At 47.5% G+C, this 26,297-nt stretch overlaps 1 protein-coding gene across 5 annotated transcripts in view; it reads right to left on the reverse strand.

Moving 5' to 3' along the window:
• The window catches only part of SLC4A2 (solute carrier family 4 member 2), a 334,039-nt gene that overhangs the window by 122,677 nt on the left and 185,065 nt on the right, over window positions 1–26,297 (reverse strand). For all 5 annotated transcript variants that reach the window (XM_077267743.1, XM_077267745.1, XM_077267742.1 and 2 more), the window contains 2 exons: window positions 13,819–13,978; window positions 3,869–4,089 (listed from right to left, as the gene is read on the reverse strand). In XM_077267743.1, the coding sequence (XP_077123858.1) occupies window positions 3,869–4,089; window positions 13,819–13,978 (381 nt within the window). The remainder of the gene's footprint in view (window positions 1–3,868; window positions 4,090–13,818; window positions 13,979–26,297) is intronic.

A 26,297-nucleotide genomic window follows, 5' to 3' on the forward strand; every position in this document is an offset into this window, starting at 1 on the left:
TCCTCGGTGTTGGCAGGTCACCCAGGAATTTTTGGCACCAGAGATCTGGTGGCCAGATCCTTTTGGTGGCCTTCCTTGTCAAGGGATGTGCGGTCATTTGTACAGTCCTGTGGGACTTGTGCTCGAGCTAAGCCTTGCTGTTCTCGTGCCAGCGGGTTGCTCTTGCCCTTGCCTGTCCCTAAGAGACCTTGGACACATATCTCCATGGATTTCATTTCTGATCTTCCGGTGTCTCAAGGCATGTCTGTTATCTGGGTGATATGTGATCGCTTCTCCAAGATGGTCCATTTGGTTCCTTTGCCTAAGCTGCCTTCCTCTTCCGATCTGGTTCCTGTGTTTTTCCAGAATGTGGTTCGTTTGCACGGCATCCCTGAGAATATTGTGTCAGACAGAGGATCCCAGTTCGTTTCCAGATTCTGGCGATCCTTTTGTAGTAGGATGGGCATTGATTTGTCGTTTTCGTCTGCTTTCCATCCTCAGACTAATGGACAGACGGAGCGAACTAATCAGACTTTGGAGGCTTATTTGAGGTGTTTTGTCTCTGCTGATCAGGACGATTGGGTGACCTTCTTGCCGTTGGCTGAGTTTGCCCTTAATAATCGGGCTAGTTCCGCCACTTTGGTTTCGCCGTTTTTCTGCAACTCTGGTTTCTACCCTCGTTTTTCTTCGGGTCATGTGGAACCTTCTGACTGTCCTGGGGTGGATTCTGTGGTGGATAGGTTGCAGCGGATCTGGAATCTTGTGGTGGACAACTTGAAGTTGTCACAGGAGAGGGCTCAGCGCTTTGCCAACCGCCGCCGCGGTGTGGGTCCCCGACTACGTGTTGGGGATTTGGTGTGGCTTTCTTCCCGCTTTGTTCCTATGAAGGTTTCCTCTCCCAAATTTAAACCTCGTTTTATTGGTCCTTACAAGATATTGGAAATCCTTAATCCTGTATCCTTTCGTCTGGATCTTCCTGTGTCGATTGCCATCCACAACGTGTTTCATAGGTCCTTGTTGCGGCGGTACGTTGTGCCTGTAGTTCCTTCTGCTGAGCCTCCTGCTCCGGTGTTGGTTGAGGGCGAGTTGGAGTACGTGGTGGAGAAGATCTTGGATTCTCGTCTCTCCAAGCGGAGGCTTCAGTACTTGGTCAAGTGGAAGGGCTATGGTCAGGAAGATAATTCCTGGGTGGTCGCCTCTGATGTTCATGCGGCCGATTTAGTTCGTGCCTTTCACGCCGCTCATCCTGATCGCCCTGGTGGTCGTGGTGAGGGTTCGGTGACCCCTCACTAAGGGGGGGGTACTGTTGTGAATTTGCGTTTTGCTCCCTCTAGTGGTCATTAGTGATTTGACACTGGAGCTTCTGTCTTCTCCTATATGCTCACCTGGGCCGTTAGTTCAGGGGCGTTGCTATATAAGCTCTCTGGACCTTCAGTTCTATTCAATACAAAACTCACAAAAATTAATACATATGCGTGGCCGAGAGACAAGGATTGTTATATCTCTCCCAATATTTCTGTCCGAAACAATAGGACAGTCTAGGAAACTCCCCAATAAATACAAAACAACAGAACGGAGTATACAAGTCCCAATACGCATTTTATTTAAAAATTGTATAATTTTATTTATATTATCAAAATATATAATTCAAACTGAGTAATCAAATATAAATACAATACATATAAATAACAGGATTAGTGGAGGAGGAAACACTATAATAGTGGCGGAGCGGATGACAACACCTATCACATCATATCACAAGGACTGCTATTGTGGGAGCCATAGTATGAAAACAGTCTGTGGCAATAGCCCTAATCATCATAGCTATATTGCTCAAAAAAAAAAAAGAAAAAAAAAAAAAAAAGTTGCAACAGTGCAGGTTATATCACTAGCTAAAGTGCCATAGTGCCTACAGGACTCATCACCTCATATCATATAAAGCAGCTTACCCATTAGGTCTGAGATGTCTCACCACGCTCCACACACCACCCCCTTCAAGGGTAAGCTGCTTTATATGATATGAGGTGATGAGTCCTGTAGGCACTATGGCACTTTAGCTAGTGATATAACCTGCACTGTTGCAACTTTTTTTTTTTTTTTTTTCTTTTTTTTTTGAGCAATATAGCTATGATGATTAGGGCTATTGCCACAGACTGTTTTCATACTATGGCTCCCACAATAGCAGTCCTTGTGATATGATGTGATAGGTGTTGTCATCCGCTCCGCCACTATTATAGTGTTTCCTCCTCCACTAATCCTGTTATTTATATGTATTGTATTTATATTTGATTACTCAGTTTGAATTATATATTTTGATAATATAAATAAAATTATACAATTTTTAAATAAAATGCGTATTGGGACTTGTATACTCCGTTCTGTTGTTTTGTACCTTCAGTTCTATGCCTGGCATCGTTGAAATCAGAGCTAATCTGTTGTGCTCTTGTGTACTGATCCTGGTTCCTGCTTGTGAAAGCTAAGTCTCTTCCTTGCTTTTTGCTTTTGTTTTGTTTTGTTTTTTGTCCAGCTTGTTCCAATCTGTATCCTGACCTTTGCTGGAAGCTCTAGGGGGCTGGTGTTCTCCCCCCGGACCGTTAGACGGTTCGGGGGTTCTTGAATCTCCAGCGTGGATTTTTATAGGGTTTTTGTTGACCAAATAAGTTATCTTGCTTTATTCTGCTATTAGTAAGCTGGCCTCTCTTTGCTGAACCTGGTTCATTTCTGTGTTTGTCATTTCCTCTTACCTCACCGTTATTATTTGTGGGGGGCTTGTATCTTGCTTTGGGGTCCCTTTCTCTGGAGGCAAGAGAGGTCTGTTTTCTTCTCCTAGGGGTAGTTAGATTCTCCGGCTGGCGCGAGTCATCTAGCGATCACCGTAGGCATGATCCCCGGCTACTTCTAGTGTTGGTGTTAGGAGTAGATATTTGGTCGACCCAGTTACCACTGCCCTATGAGCTGGATTTTTGTATCTCGCGGACTTACACGTACCTCTGAGACCCTGTCCACTGGGGTCATAACAATGGACCTTTCGTATTTTGCCTAAATAAAGGTCTTGGAGTTGCTCACTATTCTCTTGCTCTGTTCATTGTGTGATACCGGAGAAGGACCCCGTGACACACAGTGTTTCACTTCTCTCCATCTCCTTCTCATCTCTGTCTATAACCCTACCAGTTCTATTTACAGTACTGCATTGTCCTACATCTCTTCCTCTTTCCTCACTATCTCCCTACCCATCCTCCCCACAGTGCTGCTCTGCCCTACATCTTCTCATCTCTGTCTTCCATTCTCTCTGACCTCTCCACAGTGCTGCTCTGCCCTACATCTTCTCATCGCTGTCTTCCATTCTATCTGACCTCTCCACAGTGCTGCTCTGCCCTACATCTTCTCCTTGTCTGTCTACCAACCTACCTGTCTTATCCACAGTGCTATTGTTCCCTACATTTGCTCTCTAATCTCTTTCAACCAACCTACCTGTCCTCTCCACAGTGCTGCACCGTCCTACATCTCCTCACCCGTGTCCCAGCTATCTATCCTCTTCATTCCACTAAGGCTGACATCCTCTATAATTCAAACCTCTCACTCTCATCTCCAGGACATCTCTTGTGCTGTTCCAGTTCTGTGGAATGCTCTATCACATACAAACTGGTTAATTCCCAGTATCCACAGTTTTAAGCATGTCCTAAAATCATATTTTTGTATGCTGTCAGCATTGCTACCTACTGTGTTACCTGCTGTGACATGCTTTGTTGTCCACTTTGTTATCCATATTGTTGTCACATTGTGGCCTTCCCTGATGTTAAGTGTCTTTTAGCAATAAGTATATTGAGAACGTGCAACTGTGATGTGTGTGAAAGAAGTGGAAAAGTGAAGTAACAACAGCATTTGTCACCTGCATCTCCCCACCATCAGTCCCTTCATCTGGGGTTTTCTCTCCATCAGTGTCCTCTTCTTCTTCTTCTTCCTTTTCTTGAATAGTACTAGGGGTATCTCCAGGAACTGAGGTTCTTCTCCGCCTCTTCTTCTTGTGTTTACGTGGGTCTCGGCTAGCGATATCAGAGGATAGGTGGGAGGACAGAGGATGGTGGATGTGATGAGAGGACTTACGATGGTCTACAACACAAGGAGCAATATGTAAACCAAAATTTAGTCAAGTACGTCAATAGCAACGCCTTGCTCACCATGTGTCCTCCTGCCTCTCGTTCAGCTTGTGTTCTACTGCCCCTCTCTCTCCTTGTGTCCTACTGGTTACTTGATCTCCTAAAGCTCCCCAGACCCTCTCTTTCCTTGTGTCCCCCTGCCCCTCACTCTCCTCTTGTCGTTATGCCTCCTCGTTCTCCTCTTGGGCTCTTGCTCTTCATTCTTCTAATGTGCTCCTGCCACTTGTTTTCATAGAGTTCTCTTGGCCCTCGCTTTCATTGTTCCTCCGGCCCCTCACTCTTCCCTTGTCCTACAACCCCTCACTCTCAACTTGTCCTTGAGCCCCTCGCTCTCCCCTTGTCATTAAGCCCTTCGCTCTCCCCTTGTCCTGCAACCCCTCATTCTTCCTCCAGCCACTCACTTGCCTCTTGTCCTCCTCATTCTCCTTGTGTCCTCCTGCCCCTTGCTCTCGTCTTGTTCTTCTGCCCTCTCAGTATCCTTTTGTTCTCCTTTTCCTCATTCTTCTAGCATCCTCCTGCCCCTTGCTCTCATTGTTTCCTCCAGCTCCTCGATCTCCAAGTGTCCTCCAGGCTCTCCTCCCCATGTCCCCCAGACCTTTGCTTTCTTGTCCTTCTGCTAATGCTCTCGCTCTCATATTGCTTTTTCCTCATATTCTCCTCCTCATTCTCCCTGTGTCCCCCAGCCCCTTGCACTGTACTCCTGTCCCCTTGTTCTCCTTGAGTCCTCCAGCCCCTCACTATCCTTGTGTACTCCTGCCCTTCGCTCTCATCTTGCCCTTTTGCCCCCTCGCTCTCACTGTGTCCCCCAGCCCGTCACTCTCCTCTTGTTCTCCTGATTCTTTTCTTGCTTCCCTCCTCATTCTTGGCATGTCCTCAAGCCCCTCACTCTCCCCATGTCCTTCAACCACTTTCTCCCCTGTGTCCTGTAGCCCCACGCTTTCCTCTTGTTCTACTTTTCATTCCCTTGCCCCTCACTCTCATGTTCTCCTTCCACTTCCTCTCCTTGAGTTCCACTTACCCCCTCACTATCCTTCTGTCCCCCAACCACTCGCTCTCCTTCTGCCCCCAAGCTCTTGTCTTGTTTTTCTTCTCCTCAGATTCTCCTGCTCCAACTCTCCCAGTGTCCTAGAGCCCATGGCTCTCCTATAGTCCTTTTGTCCCCTTGCTCTCTCCTCTTGTTCTCCTTCTCCTCATTCTCCTTTTGTTCACCTTTTCCTCATTCTTGTCGTGTATTCCTGCACCTCATTCATGTCATGTCCTCCTACCCCTTGCTAACTTAATATGTTCCTGCCACTTGAGCTCCTCGTGTCTTCCTTTCCCTCATTGTCCTTGTGTCCTCCTGCTCCCTTGGTCTACTTGCGTCCTTCTGCCTTTTCGCTCTCTTCATATCCTCCTGCCTCTCGCTCTCCTTGTGTCTTCCTGCCACCTCACAGCATTCTCCTGAACTCTTGCTTTACCCTCGTTCAACTTCTTCTCAACTCATCCTAACCCTCGCTCACCTCAGCACCGTTTCTCTCCTCTTGTTCTTCTCTTCATTTTCATCTTGCTCTCCTTCTTGTCATTCTCGTCATGTCCTCCAGCCCCTCGCTCTCCCCATTTCCTCCAGCACTTTGTTCTCATTTCCCCTAGCCACTTGTTCAACTCTTGTCCTCCCTCACCATCATTCTCCGCGTCCCCAGCCCCCTTGCTCTCCTCTTGTTCTTCTTCTCATGTCCTCCTGCCCCTTGCTCTTCTCTTGTCCTTCTGCTCCTCGCTCTCATATTGTTATACTTTTCCTCATGTCCTCCTGCTGCTCATAATTCCTGTGTCCACCAGCCCCTTTTGCTCTCCTTTTGTTCTTTTGTCCTCTCGCGCTACTCATGTCCTCCAGCCACTCTCCTTGTTTCCTACTGCCCCTCACTTTCCTTCTGTCCTCCGTCCCCTTCACTCTACCCATGTCCCCCAGCCCCTTACTCTCCTCTTTTTCTCTTTCTCATTCTCCTCATGTACCCCTGCCCTTCGCTCTGATTTTGTTGTTTAGCCCCCTTGACCTCCCTGTGTCCTCTAGCCCATCACTTTACTGTCCTCTTGTTCTCTTCACTCTGTCATTACCTCCAGCCCCTCGCTCTGCCCATGTCCTTCAGACTCATGCTAGCCTGTGTCCACCAGCTGCTTGCTTTCCTTTTCTCATTCTGCTCGTGTTCTACTGCCTCTCACTCTAGTGTCCTCCTGACACTTGCTCTCCTTGAGTTTTACTTACCCCCTCTCTCCTTGTGTCCCCAACCCCTCAATCTCCTTCTGCCCCCAAGCTCTCCTCTTATTCTCCTTCTCCTTATGTCCTCCAACCCATTGTTCTCCTCTTTTCTGTTCCCTTGCTTCCCTCTTCCCTCTTGTTATACTTTTCCTGTTTCTAATTATGTTCTTCTGCCTCCCTGGGTCTCCATGTTCTTTCAGTCTCCTTGTGTCCTTTTGCCCTTTTGCTCTCTTTGTGTCCTCCAGCCCCTTCGCTGTCATGTCCTTATGCCCACTTCGCCTCACCCTCCCCTTGTTCTCTAACCCCTTGCTCTCATGCCCCTCGCTCTCCTCTTCTGCTCCATTCTCTTGCTCTTCCGGTGTCCTCCAGCCTCTCGCTCTCCTTTTGTTCTCATTCAAATTCTCATGTCCCCCTGCACCTTGCTCTCCAAGTGTTCTCCTGTCCCCCTTGCGTCCTCTGTCCATCTGTCATGATCCAGACCGGGTTTTGAGACCTGTCTTCCCTTTTCCCGGTCTGATCATGGCAGGGATTAACTTTTCTCAGCCTCATTCTGGTCTCAGGTTTGCTATTTAGCCCTGCTGTGTCCTGCAGATCATGTCAGTTATAGTTTCTGCATAGTGCTGCTGTAAGCTGACTCTGATTGCTCTGATTTGTCCTGCTGCGTTTGCTGTCTGAACCCGTGTCTCTGTTTTCCACTGTTCCCATCTTGACACAGTGTTCCCCTTTTGTGTGCAGACTTACCAGTTTAACTTGGCGTGTATTCTGACCTGTTTCTGTTATTTGTCTTTTGACTTATCTGCTCCTGACTGTTACTGACCCCCTGGCTTGTCTCTGACCTCGAGTTTGTTTTTTCCTTTGGTACTGCGCTACAGTCTAGGATTTGTCCCTGCTTGTTTTGACTATTCTGCTGCCACCTGTGGTAGCCTCACTGTTGCACTGCAGGTTAGCTCTGTTAGGTGCAGACCTGCTTCCTCTCAACTGCCATCTTGTGAAGCCTGCACCTACCTGCATTGCAGCAGCATGACACCATCTTGCTTTACTTGTGTCCTCCAGCCCCTTGCTCCCCACCTGCCCCCTGCCCCCACTCTTGTTCTCTTTCTCCTCATTCTACTTGTGTACTGCCACATGATCTCATCTTGTCCTTCTGCCCCCTCAGTCTCCTCTTGTTCTCCTTTTCCTAATTCTTCTAGCATCCTCCTGCCCCTCGCTCTCCTTGTCTACTTGAGCCCCTCAATCTCCAAGTATACTCCAGCCTCTCCTCCTCCTGTCCTCCAGCCTCTCTCTCCTATGTCCTACAGCTCTTTGCTCACCTCATTCTTCTCATGTCCTCCTGTCCCTCGCTCTCCTTGCGTCCCCCTGCCCATTTAGCTCATCTTGAGTCCCCAGCCCCTCGCTATTATGTTATCCTTCTGCCCCAAGCTCTACTCTTGTTCTCCTTTTGTTCATGTCCTCCTGTTTCTCATTCTCCCTGTGTTCCCCAGCCCCTTCAGCTCCTCTTGTCCTTCTGCCCCCTTGTTTTCTTTGTCCTCCTGCCCTTTGCTCCCCTGTTGCCCCCTCGCTCTCACTTTGTCCCCCAGCCCATCACTCTCTTTTTGTTCTCCTGAATCTCTTCTTGTTCTTCTCCTCATTCTTTGTTGCCATGTGCTCAAGCCCCTCATTCTCTCCATGTCTTTCAACCTCATGCTCTCCACGTGTCCTCCAACCTCTCATTTTCCTCTTGTTCTAATTTTCATTCTCCACATGTTTCTCTGCCCTCTCTTTCTTGCTCCTCCTGCCACTCACTCGCCTTGAGTTCTACATACCCCCTTACTATCTTTGTGTCCCTCAACCACTCGCTCTCCTCCTGCCGATCACTCTCCTTGTGTCTTACTGCCCCTGCCCCTGTGCTGTGTCCTCTTGTCTTCTCGCTCTTTCTGTCTTCTTGCCCTTCGCTCTCCTTTTGTTCTTTTGCCCCCTCACCCTCACTGTGTCCCCCCCAGCCCCCTCACCCTCACTGTGTCCCCCCCAGCCTATCACTCTCCTCTTGTTCACCTCCTGACACTCTTTTCACTCTTCTAATTCTTGTAATTTCCTCCAGCCCGCCCCTCTATTTCCTCTTGTCCTACTTCTCATTCTCCATGTGTTCTCCTGCCATTTCTCTCCTTGAGTTCTACTTACCCCTCAAAGTCCCAAACCACTCTCACTCCTTCTGTCTCCAAGCTGTCCTCATGTTTTCCTTCTCATCACCTCCGGCCCATCGCTCTCCTTTTGTCTTCCAGCCCCCTTGCTCTGTGGGTCTTCATGCCTCCTTGCTCTCCCTTTGTCACCCAGCCCCCTGGTCTCCTATTTTTCTTCATCTCCTTACATACACCTGCTCCAAGCTCTCCCAGGGTCTTCCAGCCCACTGTTCTCTTCTTATCCTTCTGTCCCCTCTCCTCTTGTTCTACTTTTCCTCATGTCCTCAATCACCTCATTTTCATCATATCCTCCTTCCCCCTTGGTCTCTGTGTCCTTCTGCCCCTTGCTCTCCTTGTGTCCTTATGTCCATTGCCCCTCACTCTCCCCTTGTCCTCCAGATCCTCACTGTCCCCTAGTCCTCCAACCACTAGCTCTCCTCTTGTTCTCCAGCCACTCGCTCTCCTCTTGTCCTCCTGCCCCATCACTCTTTTTTAGCCCCCTACCTATCTTACTTTATTTGTCTTCCAGCCCCTTGCTCCCCACTTGTTTCCACTTGTTTGCCACTCACTCCACTCTTATTCTCCTTTTCCTCATTCTCCTTGTGTCCTTCAGACCCCTTCACTCTACTCATGTCCTCCTGCCCCTCGCTCTCCTTGTGTCCTCATGACCACTGCCCCATACTCTCCACTTGTCCTTCAGCTCTTCCCTTTCCCATTGTCCTCCAACCCCTCACTCATGTCCTCTAGCCTCTTACTCTCCCCATATCTTCCAGACACTTGCTCTCCTCTTGTTCTCCTTCTCATTCTTGTGTTCTCCTGCTCCTTGCTCTCTTTGTGTACTCATGCCCCCATCGCTCTCCTTGAGCCCCCTGCCCATCTTGCTTTACTTCTGTGCCCCAGCCCCCCTCTTGTTCCCTGCCCCTCGCTCCACTGTTTTCCTTATTCTCATTCTCCTTGTGTCCTCCTGTCCCTTGCTCTTGTGTTGTCCATCTGTCCCCTCAGTCTCTTCTTGTTCTCCTTTTCCTAATTCTACTAGCATCCTTCTGCCCCTCGCTCTCATGGTCTCCTCCAGTCCCTTGATCTCCAAGTGTCCTCCAGCCCCTCACTCTCCCATGTCTTCTAGCCTCCCTCTGTGTCCTCCAGCCCCTTGCTCTAATGTTCTCCTTTTCATTCTCCTAATGTCCTCCTGCCCCTTGCTCTTTCAGTGTACCCAGCCCCTCACTATCTTGTTGCGCTTCTACCCCCAAGCTCTCCTTTTGTTCTCCTTCTCCTCATGTCCTTCTGCCCCTGGCTTTCCTTGTGTCCTCCGGACCTCTCTCTGTCCCCGTGTCCCACAGCCCTCTTGTCCTTCTGTCTCGTTGTCATTGTGTTCTCCTGCCCTTCGCTCTCCTCCTGCCCTTTCTCCAGCCTGTCACTCCCTCATGTATTACTCCCCTTCATTCTCCTCATGTCCTCCTGCACTTCTCTCTCCTCTTGCCCTTTTGCCCCTCGCCCTCACTGTGTACCCGATACCATCACTCTTTTCTTGTTCTCCTGATTCTTTACTTGTTCCCCTCATTATTTTTGCCATGTCCTCAAGACCTTCACTTTCCACGTCCTTCATCCCCTTGATCTCCTTGTGTCCTCCAGCTCCTTGCTTTCCTCGTTCTACTTTTCATTCTCCTCTTGCTCCTCTGCCGCTAACTCTCGTGTCCTCCTGTCACTTGCTCTCCTGGAGTTCTACTTAACTCCTCACTATCCTTGTGTCCCTCAACCCCTTACTGTCCTTCAGCCCCCAAGCTCTCCTCTTGTTCTCCTTCTCATGACCTCCTGCCCATCACGCTCCTAGTGTCTTCTTGCCCCTTTGTTCTTTGTGCTCTTCTGCCTCCTTGCTACCCCTGTGTCACCCAGCCAACTGATCTCCTCTTGGACCTCTTCTCCTCATATACTCCTGCTCCAAGCTCTCCCAGTGTCCTACAGCCCATTGCTCTCTAATTGTCCTTCTTTCCCCTTGCTCTATAGTTGTTCTTCTTCTCATTTTGTTCGCCTTCTCCTCATTCTTGTCGTGTCTTCCTTCACCTCATTCTCGTTGTGTCCTCCTGCCGCTTGCTTTCTTTGTATCCTTCTTTCCCTCATTCTCCTTGTCTCCTCCTGCCCTCTTGGTCTACTCATGTCCTTCTGTCCCCTCACCCTCATCGTTTCTTTCTGCTTTTCGCTCTCCTTGTGTCTTCCTGTCTCTCGCTCTACTCATGTCCTCCTGCCATCTCACTCTCCTGGTGTCTTCCTGCCCCTAAGCTCTCCTCTTTTACTTCCTTCTATATGTCCTCCTGCTTCTAGCTATCATTGTGTCTTCCTGCCCCCTCACTCTCCTCACATTTTCCTGCCCCCTTCCATTCCTCTTGTTCAACTTCACCCTAACTCTCGCTCACCTTGTGTTCCCCAGAACCATCACTCTCATCTTGTTCTCCTCTTTATTCTCTTCTTGCTCTCCTCCTCATTCTCGCTGTGTCCTCAAGCCCCTCACTCTCCCTGTGTCCTCCAGCCCCTCACTCTTCCATTTCTCCGGCACTTCGTTCTCACCATCTCCCTCCGCCTTCTCCTTCTGTCCTCCTGGCCCCTCGCTCTCCCCATTTCCCCTAGCTCCCCGCTTCCCCAGATCCTTGCCCTCCTCATATCCTTCTACTCCTTTCCTATCCTCATGTCCCCCAGCTCCTTGCTCTCTTTGTGTCCTGTTGCCCCTTCACTCATGTGCTCCTGTCCCCTCACTCTACTCGAGTCCTCCCACCCTCTTGCTCTCATCTTGTCTACCTGCCCCCTCGCTATCCTTGCTTACCACTTGTCCTGCAGCCCTTTGCTCTCCCATTGTCCTACAACCCATCACTCTCATTGTGTCATCCAATCCTCTACTCTCCTCATGGCCTCCTGCTCCCTCGCTTTCTTCTTGTTTTCCTTCTCCTCATGTCCGCCAGCCTCCTTGTGGCCTCCAGACCCTTGCTTTCCCTGTGTCCTCCAGCACCTTGCTCTCCTCTTGTTCTCCTGCTTATTCTTTTCTTGTTATTCTTTTCTTCTTATTTTCATGTCCTCTGGCCCTTCTCTCTTCTTTGGCCCTCTAGTCCATCACTCTCCTCTTGTCCTCCTCCCCATTTGCACTCTTCGTGTCCTACTTCCCCCTTGCTCTCCTTATGTCCCATAGCCCATCACTCGCTTCATGTCCTCTTGGTCCCTTGTGCTCCTCGTGTCTTCCTGCCCCTTACTCACCTTGTTTCCTTTAGCCGTCTTGCCCCCTACTTTCCTCATGTCCTCCTGACCCTTGTGTCCTGCCTCCTCTCCATCGCTATTCCAATGTCCTCTTGTACCTTCGATCTCCTTGTGTCCTAGTGTTCCCCTTCCTCTGCTGGTGTCCTCCTAACACTTCTCTCCTTGTTCTCCTTCATCCTTGCTCCTTCTGTGTTGTTCTTTCTGTTCTCTTGTTCTCCTTCTCTTCTTGTCCCCCTGCCCCATCACTCTCATCGTGTCCTCCAGCCCCCTGTCCCTCGTGTCCTCCAGCCTCTTCTCTCTTGTGTCCTCCAGCCCCCTCTCTTTCTTGTGTCCTCCTGCCCCCTCATTTTTTTCATTCATGTTGCTCTTCTCTATTTTTCCTTCAACCCTCTTGCTTTTTTCCTTTGCTTCTCGCTCTCCTTGTGTTCTCTAATGCCCTCACTTTCCTAATGTCCTCCTGCATCCTCGCTCTCCTCGTGTCCTCCTGCCCCTCACTCTTCCTGTGCCACCCAGCCCCTCGCTCTCCTTTTGTCCTTCTGACTTATTGCTCTCCTCTTCTCCTCCAGCCTCCTCGCTCTCCTTATGTACTCCATTCCCTTGTTCTCCTCTTAATCTTCTTCTTCTTGTGTCTCCCAGACTTTGGCTCTTAATGTGTATTCCTGCCTCCTCGCTCTCCGCTTACAGTACAGCCCCTCCTCTCTCTCTCCATGTCCCCCATTCTTTTCTTCTTCTTGTGTCCCCAAGCCACATGATCTCTTTGTGTCCCTCTGACTCCTCGTACTTGTCTTGTTTTCCTGCCACCTTGCTATTCTTGTGTTCTTCTGTACCTCAATCTCCTTGTGTCCTCCTGTGCCTTAGCGCTCGTCTTCTTTTTCCTTTTTATCATTCTCCTCTGGCACCCTTGCTCTCCTCTTGTCTTCCTGCAACTTCGTTCTCCTCGTGTCCTCCTGCCCCCTTGCTCTCCCCGTGTCCCCCAAATCTTTACTTGTGTACTTCAACCTCTCGCTCTGTGTCCCCAACCCTTCGCTCTACCCGTGTCCCCCGCTTTCCTACTGACCCTCTGTCCCTTCGCTCCTTGCATCTACTCCACCCCCTCACTCTCACCATGTCCCCCAGCCCCTCACTCTTTTCTTGTACTCCTACCTTCTTGCTCTCTTTGTGTCCTCCTGCCCTGTCAGTTTCCTTTTACTCTTCTTCTCATACTCTGTGTCATCCTAAACACTGGCATCCTCCTAGCCCCTTGCTCTCCTCGAGTCCTTTTACCCTCACGTTCTCCTCTTGTTCTCCTTATTCTTCTTATTTACTCCTAACACTCACATCTTGTCTTCCTGCTCCTCTCTGCTTCTGATCTCCAGCTCCACATCCTGTTTTCCATTTGCCTATTTGGCTATCCTCTTTCTCTCTTATTCTACTTGCATTTCACTCACCCTCACTATTCAAATGTTCTCCCGAACTTCACTCACCTCTTGTCCTTTTTTTCTCCATTCTGCTTCTGCTTTCCAGCCCCACATTCTATGTTCTTTCATTCCTTACTTTTTCTCATCTTCTCCAGCCCCTCACTCTCCTTTTGTCCTCCTGCCCATCATTCAGTTTGACAGCCACTAACTTTGTCCTCTCCTAACCATCATGCTCCTCTTGTTCTCTTGACACCCACTCTGCTTGTCTTCATCTACCCTTCACTGTCATCTTTTTTTCTTGTCAGTCACTTTCTCTGTGATCTCTGGTGCCTCATTCTCTGTTCACCTGCCCCTTACTATCTTTATGTTTTCCTGCTCCTCGCTATGCTCATTTCTGCCTCTCACAATTTTCCAATTCTCCTGCCTCTCACTCCTGCTGTTCTCCTTCTCTTGAACCCATTGTCTGTTCACCTGCTCCTCACTCTCCTCTTCTTCACTGGATCCTTATTCTCTGTCTTCCTGCCAGGCATTTTCAAGGCGTCCTCCACATATTTCCTACCCCTCAATCTCAGTGTCAATTGTTCTCCCTCTCTCCTCATATTCTCCTATTTCTCACAAACTCATGATTCTTACTCTCAGTTCCTCTGTCACTAACTTACATTGGAAGTCCGCCTCACTATAGCTCTTCCCCAGCTCAGTTGGGCTTCGAGGATGAGCATCTTGTAAAATATCTTCAAATCTTTCCACACCAAGAGCCTGGATGACATCTCCTTCATCGTCATAATGAACAGAATTCTGGGGGGACAGTTCAGGTGGCGGCTAAAAAAAACCCACAAAAGAGCAAAATCAGATGATACAGAAACAATGAAAGATACTGCCATACACATCAGAGCGGCAAGACCTGCCAATTTGTAAGGTAACAGGTTTCAGCCACGGTTCATTATTCAGAAGTCTGAGAGAGAGTTATTAAAATCATTGCAAAAAAAAACAAAGAATCTCCGCGAAAACAGAGAACATGATATTTAGGAGATAGAAGAAGAAATTTACATCCAAATAATCTCATATCTGCAAACAAACAAATGACAATAGAAGTCCTGCACTCAAAATGTAGGCATTTTATTGGTGTGTTCTCCAAGAGTATAGAAAGAACAGGTTATAAACTGGGGATTATGTGCGGGAGGTGTCAGGAGATTAGGACAGAGATGTATGGAGAGGACAGGTTATATACTGGAGATTATGTGAGGGGAGGTTTCAGGAGATTAGGAGAGAGATGTATGGAGAGGACAGGTTATATACTGGAGATTATGTGTGGGGAGGTATCAGGAGATTAGGACAGAGATGTATGGAGAGGACAGGTTATATTCTGGAGATTATGTGTGGGAGATATCAGGAGATTTGGGCAGAGATGTATGGAGAGGACAGGTTATATACTGGAGATTATGTGTGGGGAGGTATCAGGAGATTAGGACCGAGATGAGTGGAGAGGACAGGTTATATACTGGAGATTATGTGGGGAGGTTTCAGGAGATTAGGAGAGAGATGTATGGAGAGGACAGGTTATATACTGGAGAATATGTGTGGGGAGGTATCAGGAGATTAGAGCAGAGATGTATGGAGAGGACAGGTTATATACTGGAGATTATGTGTGGGAGGTATCAGGAGATTAGAGCAGCGATGTATGGAGAGGACAGGTTATATACTGGAGATTATGTGTGGGGAGGTATCAGGAGATTAGGGCAGAGATGTATGGAGAGGACAGGTTATATACTGGAGATTATGTGTGGGAGTCATCTGGAGATTAGGGCAGAGATGTATGGAGAGGACAGGTTATATACTGGAGATTATGTGGGGAGGTATCAGGAGATTAGGTCAGAGATGTATGGAGAGGACAGGTTATACACTGGAGATTATGTGTGGGGAGGTTTCAGGAGATTAGAGCAGAGATGTATGGAGAGGACAGGTTATATACTGGAGATTATGTGGGGAGGAATCAGGAGATTAGGGCAGAGATATATGGAGAGGGCAGGTTATACACAGGAGATTATGTGTGGGAGGTATCAGGAGATTAGGACAGAGATGTATGGAGAGGACAGGTTATATACTGGAGATTATGTGTGGGAGATATCAGGAGATTAGAGCAGAGCTATATGTAGAGGACAGGTTATATACTGGAGATTATGTGTGGGAGTCATCAGGAGATTAGGGCAGAGATGTATGGAGAGGACAGGTTATATACTGGAGATTATGTGTGGGAGGTATCAGGAGATTAGGGCAGAGATGTATGGAGAGGACAGGTTATAAACTGGGGATTATGTGTGGGAGTCATCTGTAGATTAGGGCAGAGATGTATGGAGAGGACAGGTTATATACTGGAGATTATGTGGGGTGGTATCAGAAGATTAGGGCAGAGATGTATGGAGAGGACAGGTTATATACTGGAGATTATGTGTGGGGAGGTATCAGGAGATTAGGGCAGAGATGTATGGAGAGGACAGGTTATATACTGGAGATTATGTGTGGGGAGGTATCAGGAGATTAGGGCAGAGATGTATGGAGAGGACAGGTTATATACTGGAGATTATGTGTGGGAGGTATCAGGAGATTAGGGCAGAGATGTATGGAGAGGACAGGTTATATACTGGAGATTATGTGGGGAGGTATCAGAAGATTAGGACAGAGATGTATGGAGAGGACAGGTTATGTACTGGAGATTACGCGTGGAGGTATCAGGAGATTAGGACAGAGATGTATGGAGAGGACAGGTTATAACCTGGGAATTATGTGTGGGAGGTATCAGGAGATTAGGGCAGAGATGTATGGAGAGGACAGGTTATATACTGGGGATTATTGTGTGGGAGGTATCAGGAGATTAGGACAGAGATGTATGGAGAGGACAGATTATATATTGGAGATTATGTGGGGAGGTATCAGAAGATTAGGACAGAGATGTATGGAGAGGACAGGATATATACTGGAGATTATGTGTGGAGGTATCAGGAGATTAGGACAGAGATGTATGGAGAGGACAGGTTATATACTGGAGATTATGTGTGTGGAGGTATCAGGAGATTAGGCTAGAGATGTATGGAGAGGACAAGTTATATACTGGAGATTATGTGTGGGAGGTATCAGGAGATTAGTGCAGAGTAGTATGGAGAGGACAGGTTATATACTGGAGATTATGTGGGGAGGAATCAGGAGATTAGGGCAGAGATGTATGGAGACGACAGGTTATATACTGGAGATTATGTGTGGAGGTATCAGGACATTAGGGCAGAGATGTTTGGAGAGGACAGGTTATATACTGGAGATTATGTGAGGGAGAATAGAGCAGAGATGTATGGAGAGGACAGGTTATAAACTGGGGATTATGTGTGGGAGTCATCTGGAGATTAGGGCAGAGATGTATGGAGAGGACAGGTTATATACTGGAGATTATGTGTGGAGGTATCAGAACATTAGGTCAGAGAGGTATGGAGAGGACGGGTTACATAATGGAGATTATGTGTGGGAGGTATCAGGAGATTAGGACAGAGATGTATGGAGAGGACAGGTTATATACTGGAGATTATGTGTGGGAGGTATCAGGAGATTAGGACAGAGATGTATGGAGAGGACAGGTTATATACTGGAGATTACGTGTGGAGGTATCAGGAGATTACGGCAGAGATGTATGGAGAGGACAGGTTACATAATGGAGATTATGTGTGGTGAGGTATCAGGAGATTAGGGCAGAGATGTATGGAGAGGACAGGTTATATACTGGAGATTATGTGTGGGGAGGTATCAGGAGATTAGGGCAGAGATGTATGGAAAGGACAGGTTATATACTGGAGATTATGTGTGGGAGATATCAGGAGATTAGGGCAGAGATGTATGGAAAGGACAGGTTATATACTGGAGATTATGTGTGTGGAGGTATCAGGAGATTAGGACAGAGATGTATGGAGAGGACAGGTTATATACTGGAGATTATGTGGGGAGTGTTCTGCCCATCTTAATGTGCAGAAAGTTAATTATCATGTTATTCAAGTTGTGGCCACTGGAGGTCATCAGTTGCCTACTTTTCATGTTGTTTACCAACTCTTCCCTCAGAAGAGCAATGTCTTCTGGGTAAGTTCCGCCCTCATTCTTCTTGTGGAAGACAAGCTTCAGTAGCCATTTCTCCTCAGGTCTGAAGGGAGGCACACGTGCTCCTGTCTCACTTACTTTCCTACCCCTGTCCTAACGGATCTCGGTACGTTTATAAAGGGTTAAATGCATCTTATGTTTGTGTTAGTATCTGAGCCTTATGCAGCTCCTATAGTCTGATGTAGTTAGGCAGATTTGTGCTCTGCAGCTTGCATGTAGATAGATGCATCTTTGTATAGAATAGGGCAGTGCTGTTAGAATTACTGTGTAATGCACTCTGTATAATTCTTGCTGTAATGTCCCAGTTATTTATGTGATTGCACCCTGTATGTGCATATACTGATATGCTGTTATTCTTTACAGTTTTTCACCAGTCATCCACTATGATTATTCACTGAACATCCACTTTGTACATCAACATCATTCACTATTCGATCATCTACTATGAATACTATCCACCATTGTTGTTCAACGTTATAGTTTATGTTATCATCACCCTAATAAATAAGACTTAAGCATCAACACAGTCTGTTTACTGGGATGTGGATGAAGGTTTAGCCGTATGTTGGAATCCACACAGCATCCTACGTGGAGGAAGGCAGAACAGTGAAAAACGAGACCGCCGGTCGCAGGCGGTGATTGTAAAGTAAGAACAGATTAGCTGCCTTCAGTGAAACTGATAGCCGGTCGCAGGGTGTAGTTGATCAGACTGTACGGAACCGCTAACACCCATACTGCTCCGCATTCGGGTATCACAGCAGCAGCCATACAGCCGCAGAACTTACTTCAGCCCGCCAAGAAGAGCTACATCGTTCCCGCCACGTGGAAGCCCACCGCACATAGACTCAGTTTCCCGCCAAAACACTCAGCAGTAAGCAGCTAAGCGCACAATGTCTCAAAACAGCACATCCTCACTCAAGACGAGATCATGAGCAAGCTCTAGCAGGTCATCATTAGCAGAGCTGGCTGCTGTCGCCCGTGCTGAAGCTGAAGCAGCCAAAGCGAGGTCCTCCTTCGCCGAGAAAGAAATGCATCTAAAGCTGAGACAAGCAGAGCATGAAGCAGAAAATGCACGACTGCAGGCAGAAAAAACTGCACGCCTGCAAGCCGAAACCGCACGTTTGCAGGCAGAACAAACTGCACGCCTGCAAGCCGAAACCGCACGTTTGCGGGCAGAGCAAGAGGCAGAAAGTGCGCGCCTGCAAGTGTCTCTAGAAAGACTTATGGCAGACAAAGAGACAGCAGCTGCAATAGCTAAGGCAGAGTACTTGGAAGCCATGAAGGATCCTGATTATGAGAGACGCAGCAACGTTCTTGGAACAGATCTAGAGCAGCAAGATCCAGCCCAGCGCGTTGCAGAGTACGTCCATCGACACTCCAGCATGGACAACACCCTCGACAGACTACATCGATCAGCCTACGCCGATTATCATCGATCCAACCCTGAACTTCGCTACTACAAACAAGAAGACGTCCAGCACAGAGATATCGACCACAGCTACCGTTCCACTGAGAAGAAGGTACAGCTCCCACCTCACCTTAAAGAGACATCTTCTTCACCAGAAAGGTACTATGCAGACTGTCCGAAGCCAAGAGCATCTCACAGGTATGGTGATGCACCACACACTAGACATGACTATAACATACCGGCTCGTACCAACACTGATCAAGCCACCATAGACTTGGCAAAGTTCTTTGCCCGCCGAGAACTGGTAACAAAAGGACTTGTAAAGTTCACTGACAAAGCCGAAAACTATAGGTCATGGCGAGCTTTCTTTCCAGAACGCCATTCAGGGACTGGACCTTTCTAGTAATGAGGAGTTAGATCTCCTGGTAAAGTGGCTTGGAACTGAATCGGTCGAGCATGCTAAAAGACTAAGAGACATTAACATAGAACACCCACACATAGGTCTACGTAAAGTGTGGGAAAGACTTGATGAATGCTATGGGTCCATAGAAGTAATAGAGAATGCTTTATTCAAAAGAATTGATGATTTCGCTAAGATAGGGCCCAAAGGTCACCAAAGGCTTAGAGAATTGAGTGATTTATTGATAGAGTTACAGGTCGCTCAGAAGGAAGGTCACTTGCCCGGATTGACATTCTTAGACACTGCTAGGGGTGTCAATCCAATAGTACAAAAACTTCCTTACAATCTTCAAGAAAGGTGGATTATACATGGTTCACGGTATAAACAAATTCATAATGTACCATTCCCTCCTTTTACTGTATTTGTTGAGTTTGTCACCCAGCAAGCCAGGATCAGAAATGACCCTAGTTTTGATTTCACTCTGTCATGTTCCACTACCCCTGGTGTCAAACCCAGTAAGACAACCGTGGCAGTCCATAAAACTAATATTGATTCCACAGGTCCTCCTCACAAGACAACTAAGCCCCCTACGGAAGAGAGCAAACCTCAGGATGTCAGTAAGCAGTGTCCTCTACACAGGAAACCACATCCTCTACTAAAGTGCAGAGCCTTCAGGGAGAAGACTTTAGAGGATCACAAAGGTTTCCTCAAGGAAAACAACATCTGCTTCAAATGCTGTGCGACAACCTCTCACCTCGCCAGGAACTGTGAAGCTAGCGTGAAATGTGCAGAATGCAACAGCACGGATCACAATACAGCCTTGCACCCTGGACCACCTCCACGAGTGTTGTCACAGGCAGAGGAGCACGATGAGAAGCAGAAGAACACCGACGAAGACACCCCTGCGGTTATCGCTCAATGTACGGAGATCTGTAAGGGACTCACAGGAGGAAGATCCTGTTCAAAAATCTGCCTTGTCCGAGTCTATCCAGCAGGCTACAGAGACAAAGCGCTCAAGATATATGCAATCCTGGATGACCAAAGTAATAGGTCTTTAGCCAGGTCCATCTTCTTTGACAACTTCAACATTGTAGGCCCAGGTTCTCCCTACTCCCTTAGGACATGTTCAGGTACCGTCGAGACGGCGGGGAGGAAAGCAACCGGATACAAAGTGGAGTCCATAGATGGCCTGCCTGTCACTACCGACCATCCTGGAGTGCAACCAGATTCCCGACAACAGGTCTGAGATACCTTCACCAGAGGTGGCAACATATCACCCCCACCTGAAGCGTATAGCCCACCTGATACCTGAGTTGGAACCAGAAGCCCCAATAGCTTTACTTCTGGGAAGAGATATACTACGAGTCCACAAGACTAGAGAATATATCAACGGCTCCCGGAATGCTCCATACACTCAGAGGCAAGACCTTGGATGGGTCATAGTAGGACACAAGCCGGTCTCAGTCAACAGTATGCTTACCAGCACACTAAAAAATGGACGTCCATCTCTCTTCCAGCCGTGTCACAATAGTCTGCTGGTAAAGGAACTACCGAGCAGCACTCCCCTACCTTGCCCTTTCTCAGTTCCTATCAACGAAGACCACGCCTGTGAAGGTGAACAAGACCACATAGGATGTACAGTCTTCCACAGGATGAAGGAAGACAACAAGGTAGCGATGTCTATAGAAGACAAGATGTTCTTGGACATCATGGATGAACAAATAGTCAAGGATACGTCGAACAGTTGGGTCGCACCTCTACCATTTCGACCTCAGAGGAGACGCCTACCCAACAACAGGGAATTGGTCTACAGCAGATTCATCTCCCTAAGACACAAGCTTCAGAAGTCACCTGAGACGAGGGAACATTTCTTTACCTTCACCATCCAAGGAAAGCTGATGCTCAGGGACTTTACCCAAGACACTACTGATCGGGATGATCCACTTCCAGCAGAAAAGGCTGACCTGTGGGCAGAGTGGAGGAAGTCTCTTGAAGCCCTGACCAACCTTCATGTGAAACGACCGTATGCTCCTGTGCCATCCACAGAGGTCAAAACGCAAAGACTTTGTATTTTCTGTGATGCATCAGTCAAAGCGATTGCAGCAGTAGCGTACCTCAAAACCATAGACGTAAGCGGACAGTGCCATATCGGGTTCGTTATGAGCCGGACAAAATTGGTGCCACTTCGTGAACACACGATACCCAGACTGGAACTCTGTGCTGCTGTCCTTGCAGTTGAGTTGGCCGAACTGATCTCGGATGCGATGAGTCTGAAGATCAAGGATGCAGAGTTCTACACCGATAGCAAGGTGGTACTGGGGTACATCTGTAACGAGACACGACGCTTCTACGTCTACGTCAGCAACCGGGTACTTCGGATAAGAAGATCCACCGGCCCTAATCAGTGGCACTACGTACCTACTCACCACAATCCTGCGGACCACGCGACTAGATCCGTTGCACCCAGTTATCTGAAGGACACTACATGGTTCACAGGTCCTCCCTCTTTGTACCGTTCGATGCCCCACATCAGCAGGCCTGATACTTTCGAACTAGTGGGTCCAGACACAGATGAAGAGATCCGACCTCAAGTGTCTGTTCTACATACAGAGACTTCACTCGAATCTCACTGGTTCAGCAGGTTCTTCACCTGGAAGTCACTTGTTCGCGCTATAGCTTGTCTATTTCATGTAACCCAGTCCTACAAGTCAACACTACCTGATAGCCAGAGACCTTGTAAAGGTTGGCATCACTGCAGGCTTGCGTTTACTGCTCCCGACCTGGAAAGAGCCAAGGTTATAATACTTCGTGTCGTACAAAGAGAAACCTATGGCAGAGAAATAGACAACCTCAACAAGGGACAACCCATTCCTGAAGTCAGTGGGCTGAGGAAGCTCGATCCGATTGTCGATCAGGATGGGCTGCTGAGAGTCGGTGGCCGTCTTCAAGAAGCTGAGGTAGAAGTTTCAGAGAAGCACTCGGTAATAATTCCTGGACGTCATCACGTAACAACCCTGCTAATTCAACATCATCATGTCTTAGTGAGACACCAAGGCCGTTTGTTTACTGAAGGAAACCTACGGGCGGCTGGACTATGGATAGTTGGAGCAAAGAGAAGAGTGAGCAAACTCATCTACGACTGTGTTACGTGTCGCAAACTCCGGGGCACATTCCAAAATCCGAAGATGGCCAATCTTCCACCCGACAGACTTAGTACTGAACCCCCCTTCTCCAACGTTGGACTAGATGTATTCGGTCCTTGGTCTGTGGCTACACGACGGACTAGGAAAATACTTACAGAAGCAAAGTGTTGGGCAGTTCTATTCAAGTGTCTGTCCATCAGAGCCGTTCATATCGAGGTAATCGAATCGATGGACACATCAAGTTTTATAAACGCACTTCGACGCTTCATCGCAATCAGAGGCCCTGTGAAGCATATTCGTTCTGACCGAGGTACGAATTTCGTCGGAGCGGCAAGAGAACTCCAAATCCCTTCCAATCTGGACATCTCTAATGTGGAAAGGTATCTAGGCGAGCAAGGATGTACCTGGACTTTCAATCTACCACACTCTTCGCACATGGGAGGTGCGTGGGAAAGGATGATAGGGATAGCACGCAAAATACTAGACTCTATCTTCTTGCAAGCTAACACCAGACTTACACAAGAGAGTTTAACCACGTTCTTGGCAGAGGTCTCAGCCATCATGAATGCCAGGCCACTGACAGCACTTTCTAGTGATTCCGGAGATCCATCCATCCTTACTCCTGCGATGTTACTCACACAGAAAACCTGTGTCCCGAAAGCTCCACTCGGAGAATTCAATGACAAAGACCTCTACAGACGTCAATGGAGGCAAGTACAAAGCGTGTCCAACGTCTTCTGGGATAGATGGAGGAAACAGTATCTCTCCACTCTGCAAACCAGGACAAAGTGGCAGAAAGACCGCCCAAATATTCAATCTGGCGATGTTGTACTCATCAAAGACAGTCAGTCGCATCGGAACGAGTGGCCACTCGGCCTAGTCATCAAGACCCTTCCCAGCAAAGATGGGAAGGTGCGGAAAGTAGAGGTCAGAGTGTGCAAGCTTGGGGAGAACAAACTGTTCCTCAGGCCCGTTACCGAGCTTGTATTATTATTTTCCCCAAAAGAACCTAATTGTGGCATCTGTTGACGCCAAGCGGGGAGTGTTCTGCCCATCTTAATGTGCAGAAAGTTAATTATCATGTTATTCAAGTTGTGGCCACTGGAGGTCATCAGTTGCCTACTTTTCATGTTGTTTACCAACTCTTCCCTCAGAAGAGCAATGTCTTCTGGGTAAGTTCCGCCCTCATTCTTCTTGTGGAAGACAAGCTTCAGTAGCCATTTCTCCTCAGGTCTGAAGGGAGGCACACGTGCTCCTGTCTCACTTACTTTCCTACCCCTGTCCTAACGGATCTCGGTACGTTTATAAAGGGTTAAATGCATCTTATGTTTGTGTTAGTATCTTAGCCTTATGCAGCTCCTATAGTCTGATGTAGTTAGTCAGATTTGTGCTCTGCAGCTTGCATGTAGATAGATGCATCTTTGTATAGAATAGGGCAGTGCTGCTAGAATTACTGTGTATTGCACTCTGTATAATTCTTGTTGTAATGTCCCAGTTATTTATGTGATTGCACCCTGTATGTGCATATACTGATATGCTGTTATTCTTTACAGTTTTTCACCAGTCATCCACTATGATTATTCACTGAACATCCACTTTGTACATCAACATCATTCACTATTCGATCATCTACTATGAATACTATCCACCATTGTTGTTCAACGTTATAGTTTATGTTATCATCACCCTAATAAATAAGACTTAAGCATCAACACAGTCTGTTTACTGGGATGTGGATGAAGGTTTAGCCGTATGTTGGAATCCACACAGCATCCTACGTGGAGGAAGGCAGAACAGGGAAGTATCGGGAGATTAGGGCATAGATGTATGGAGACGACAGGTTATATACTGGAGATTATGTGGGGAGATATCAGGAGATTAGGACAGAGATGCATGGAGAGGACAAGTTATATATTGGAGATTATATGGGGAGGTATCAGGAGATTAGGACAGAGATGTATGGAGAGGACAGGTTATATACTGGAGATTATGAGTGGGGAGGAATCAGGAGATTAGGGCAGAGATGTATGGAGAGGACAGGATATATACCGGAGATTATGTGTGGGGAGGTATCAGGAGATTAGGCAGATATGTATGGAGAGGACAGGTTATATACTGGAGATTATGTGTGGGGAGGTATCAGATTAGGACAGAGATGCATGGAGAGGACAAGTTATATATTGGAGATTATGTGGGGAGGTATCAGGAGATTAGGACAGAGTTGTATGGAGAGGACAGGTTATATACTGGAGATTATGTGTGGGGAGGAATCAGGAGATTAGGGCAGAGATGTATGGAGACGACAGGTTATATACTGGAGATTACATGTGGAGGTATCTGGAGATTAGGGTAGAGATGTATTGAGAGGGCAGGTTATATACTAGAGATTATGTGTGGGGAGATATCAGGAGATTAGGGCCGAGATGTATGGAGAGGGCAGGTTATATACTGGAGATTACGTGTGGAGGTATCAGGAGATTAGGACAGAGATGTATGGAGAGGACAGGTTATATACTGGGGATTATGTGTGGGAGGTATCAGGAGATTAGGACAGAGATGTATGGAGAGGACAGATTATATATTGGAGATTATGTGGGGAGGTATCAGAAGATTAGGACAGAGATGTATGGAGAGGACAGGTTATATACTGGAGATTACGTGTGGAGGTATCAGGAGATTAGGACAGAGATATATGGAGAGGACAGGTAATATACTGGAGATTACGCGTGGAGGTATCAGGAGATTAGGACAGAGATGTATGGAGAGGACAGGTTATACTGTATACTGGAGATCACGTGTGGAGGTATCAGGAGATTAGGACAGAGATGTATGGAGAGGACAGGTTATATACTGGAGATTATGTGGGGAGGTATCAGGAGATTAGGGCAGAGATGTATGGAGAGGACAGGTTATATACTGGAGATTATGTGTGGGGGTATCAGGAGATTAGGGCAGAGATGTATGGAGACGACAGGTTATATACTGGAGATTATGTGTGGAGGTATCAGGACATTAGGGCAGAGATGTTTGGAGAGGACAGGTTATATACTGGAGATTATGTGAGGGAGAATAGAGCAGAGATGTATGGAGAGGACAGGCTATAAACTGGGGATTATGTGTGGGAGTCATCTGGAGATTAGGGCAGAGATGTATGGAGAGGACAGGTTATATACTGGAGATTATGTGTGGAGGTATCAGAACATTAGGTCAGAGAGGTATGGAGAGGACGGGTTACATAATGGAGATTATGTGTGGGAAGGTATCAGGAGATTAGGGTAGAGATGTATGGAGAGGACAGGTTATATACTGGGAATTATGTGTGGGAGGTATCAGGAGATTAGGACAGAGATGTATGGAGAGGACAGGTTATATACTGGAGATTATGTGTGGGAGATATCAGGAGATTAGGGCAGAGATGTATGGAAAGGACAGGTTATATACTGGAGATTATGTGTGTGGAGGTATCAGGAGATTAGGACAGATGTATGGAGAGGACAGGTTATATACTGGAGATTATGTGGGGATGTATCGGGAGATTAGGGCAGAGATGTATGGAGACGACAGGTTATATACTGGAGATTATGTGGGGAGATATCAGGAGATTAGGACAGAGATGCATGGAGAGGACAAGTTATATATTGGAGATTATATGGGGAGGTATCAGGAGATTAGGACAGAGATGTATGGAGAGGACAGGTTATATCCTGGAGATTGTGAGTGGGGAGGAATCAGGAGATTAGGGCAGGGATGTATGGAGAGGACAGGTTATATACTGGAGATTACGTGGGGAGGTATCAGGAGATTAGGGCAGATATGTATGGAGAGGACAGGTTATATACTGGAGATTATGTGTGGGGAGGTATCAGGAGATTAGGACAGAGATGTATGGAGAGGACAGGTTATATACTGGAGATTATGTGTGGGGAGGTATCAGATTAGGACAGAGATGCATGGAGAGGACAAGTTATATATTGGAGATTATGTGGGGAGGTATCAGGAGATTAGGACAGAGTTGTATGGAGAGGACAGGTTATATCCTGGAGATTATGTGTGGGG

Source organism: Ranitomeya variabilis, chromosome 6, assembly GCF_051348905.1.
Source record: "Ranitomeya variabilis isolate aRanVar5 chromosome 6, aRanVar5.hap1, whole genome shotgun sequence".
NCBI classification, from domain to species: Eukaryota; Metazoa; Chordata; class Amphibia; order Anura; family Dendrobatidae; genus Ranitomeya; species Ranitomeya variabilis.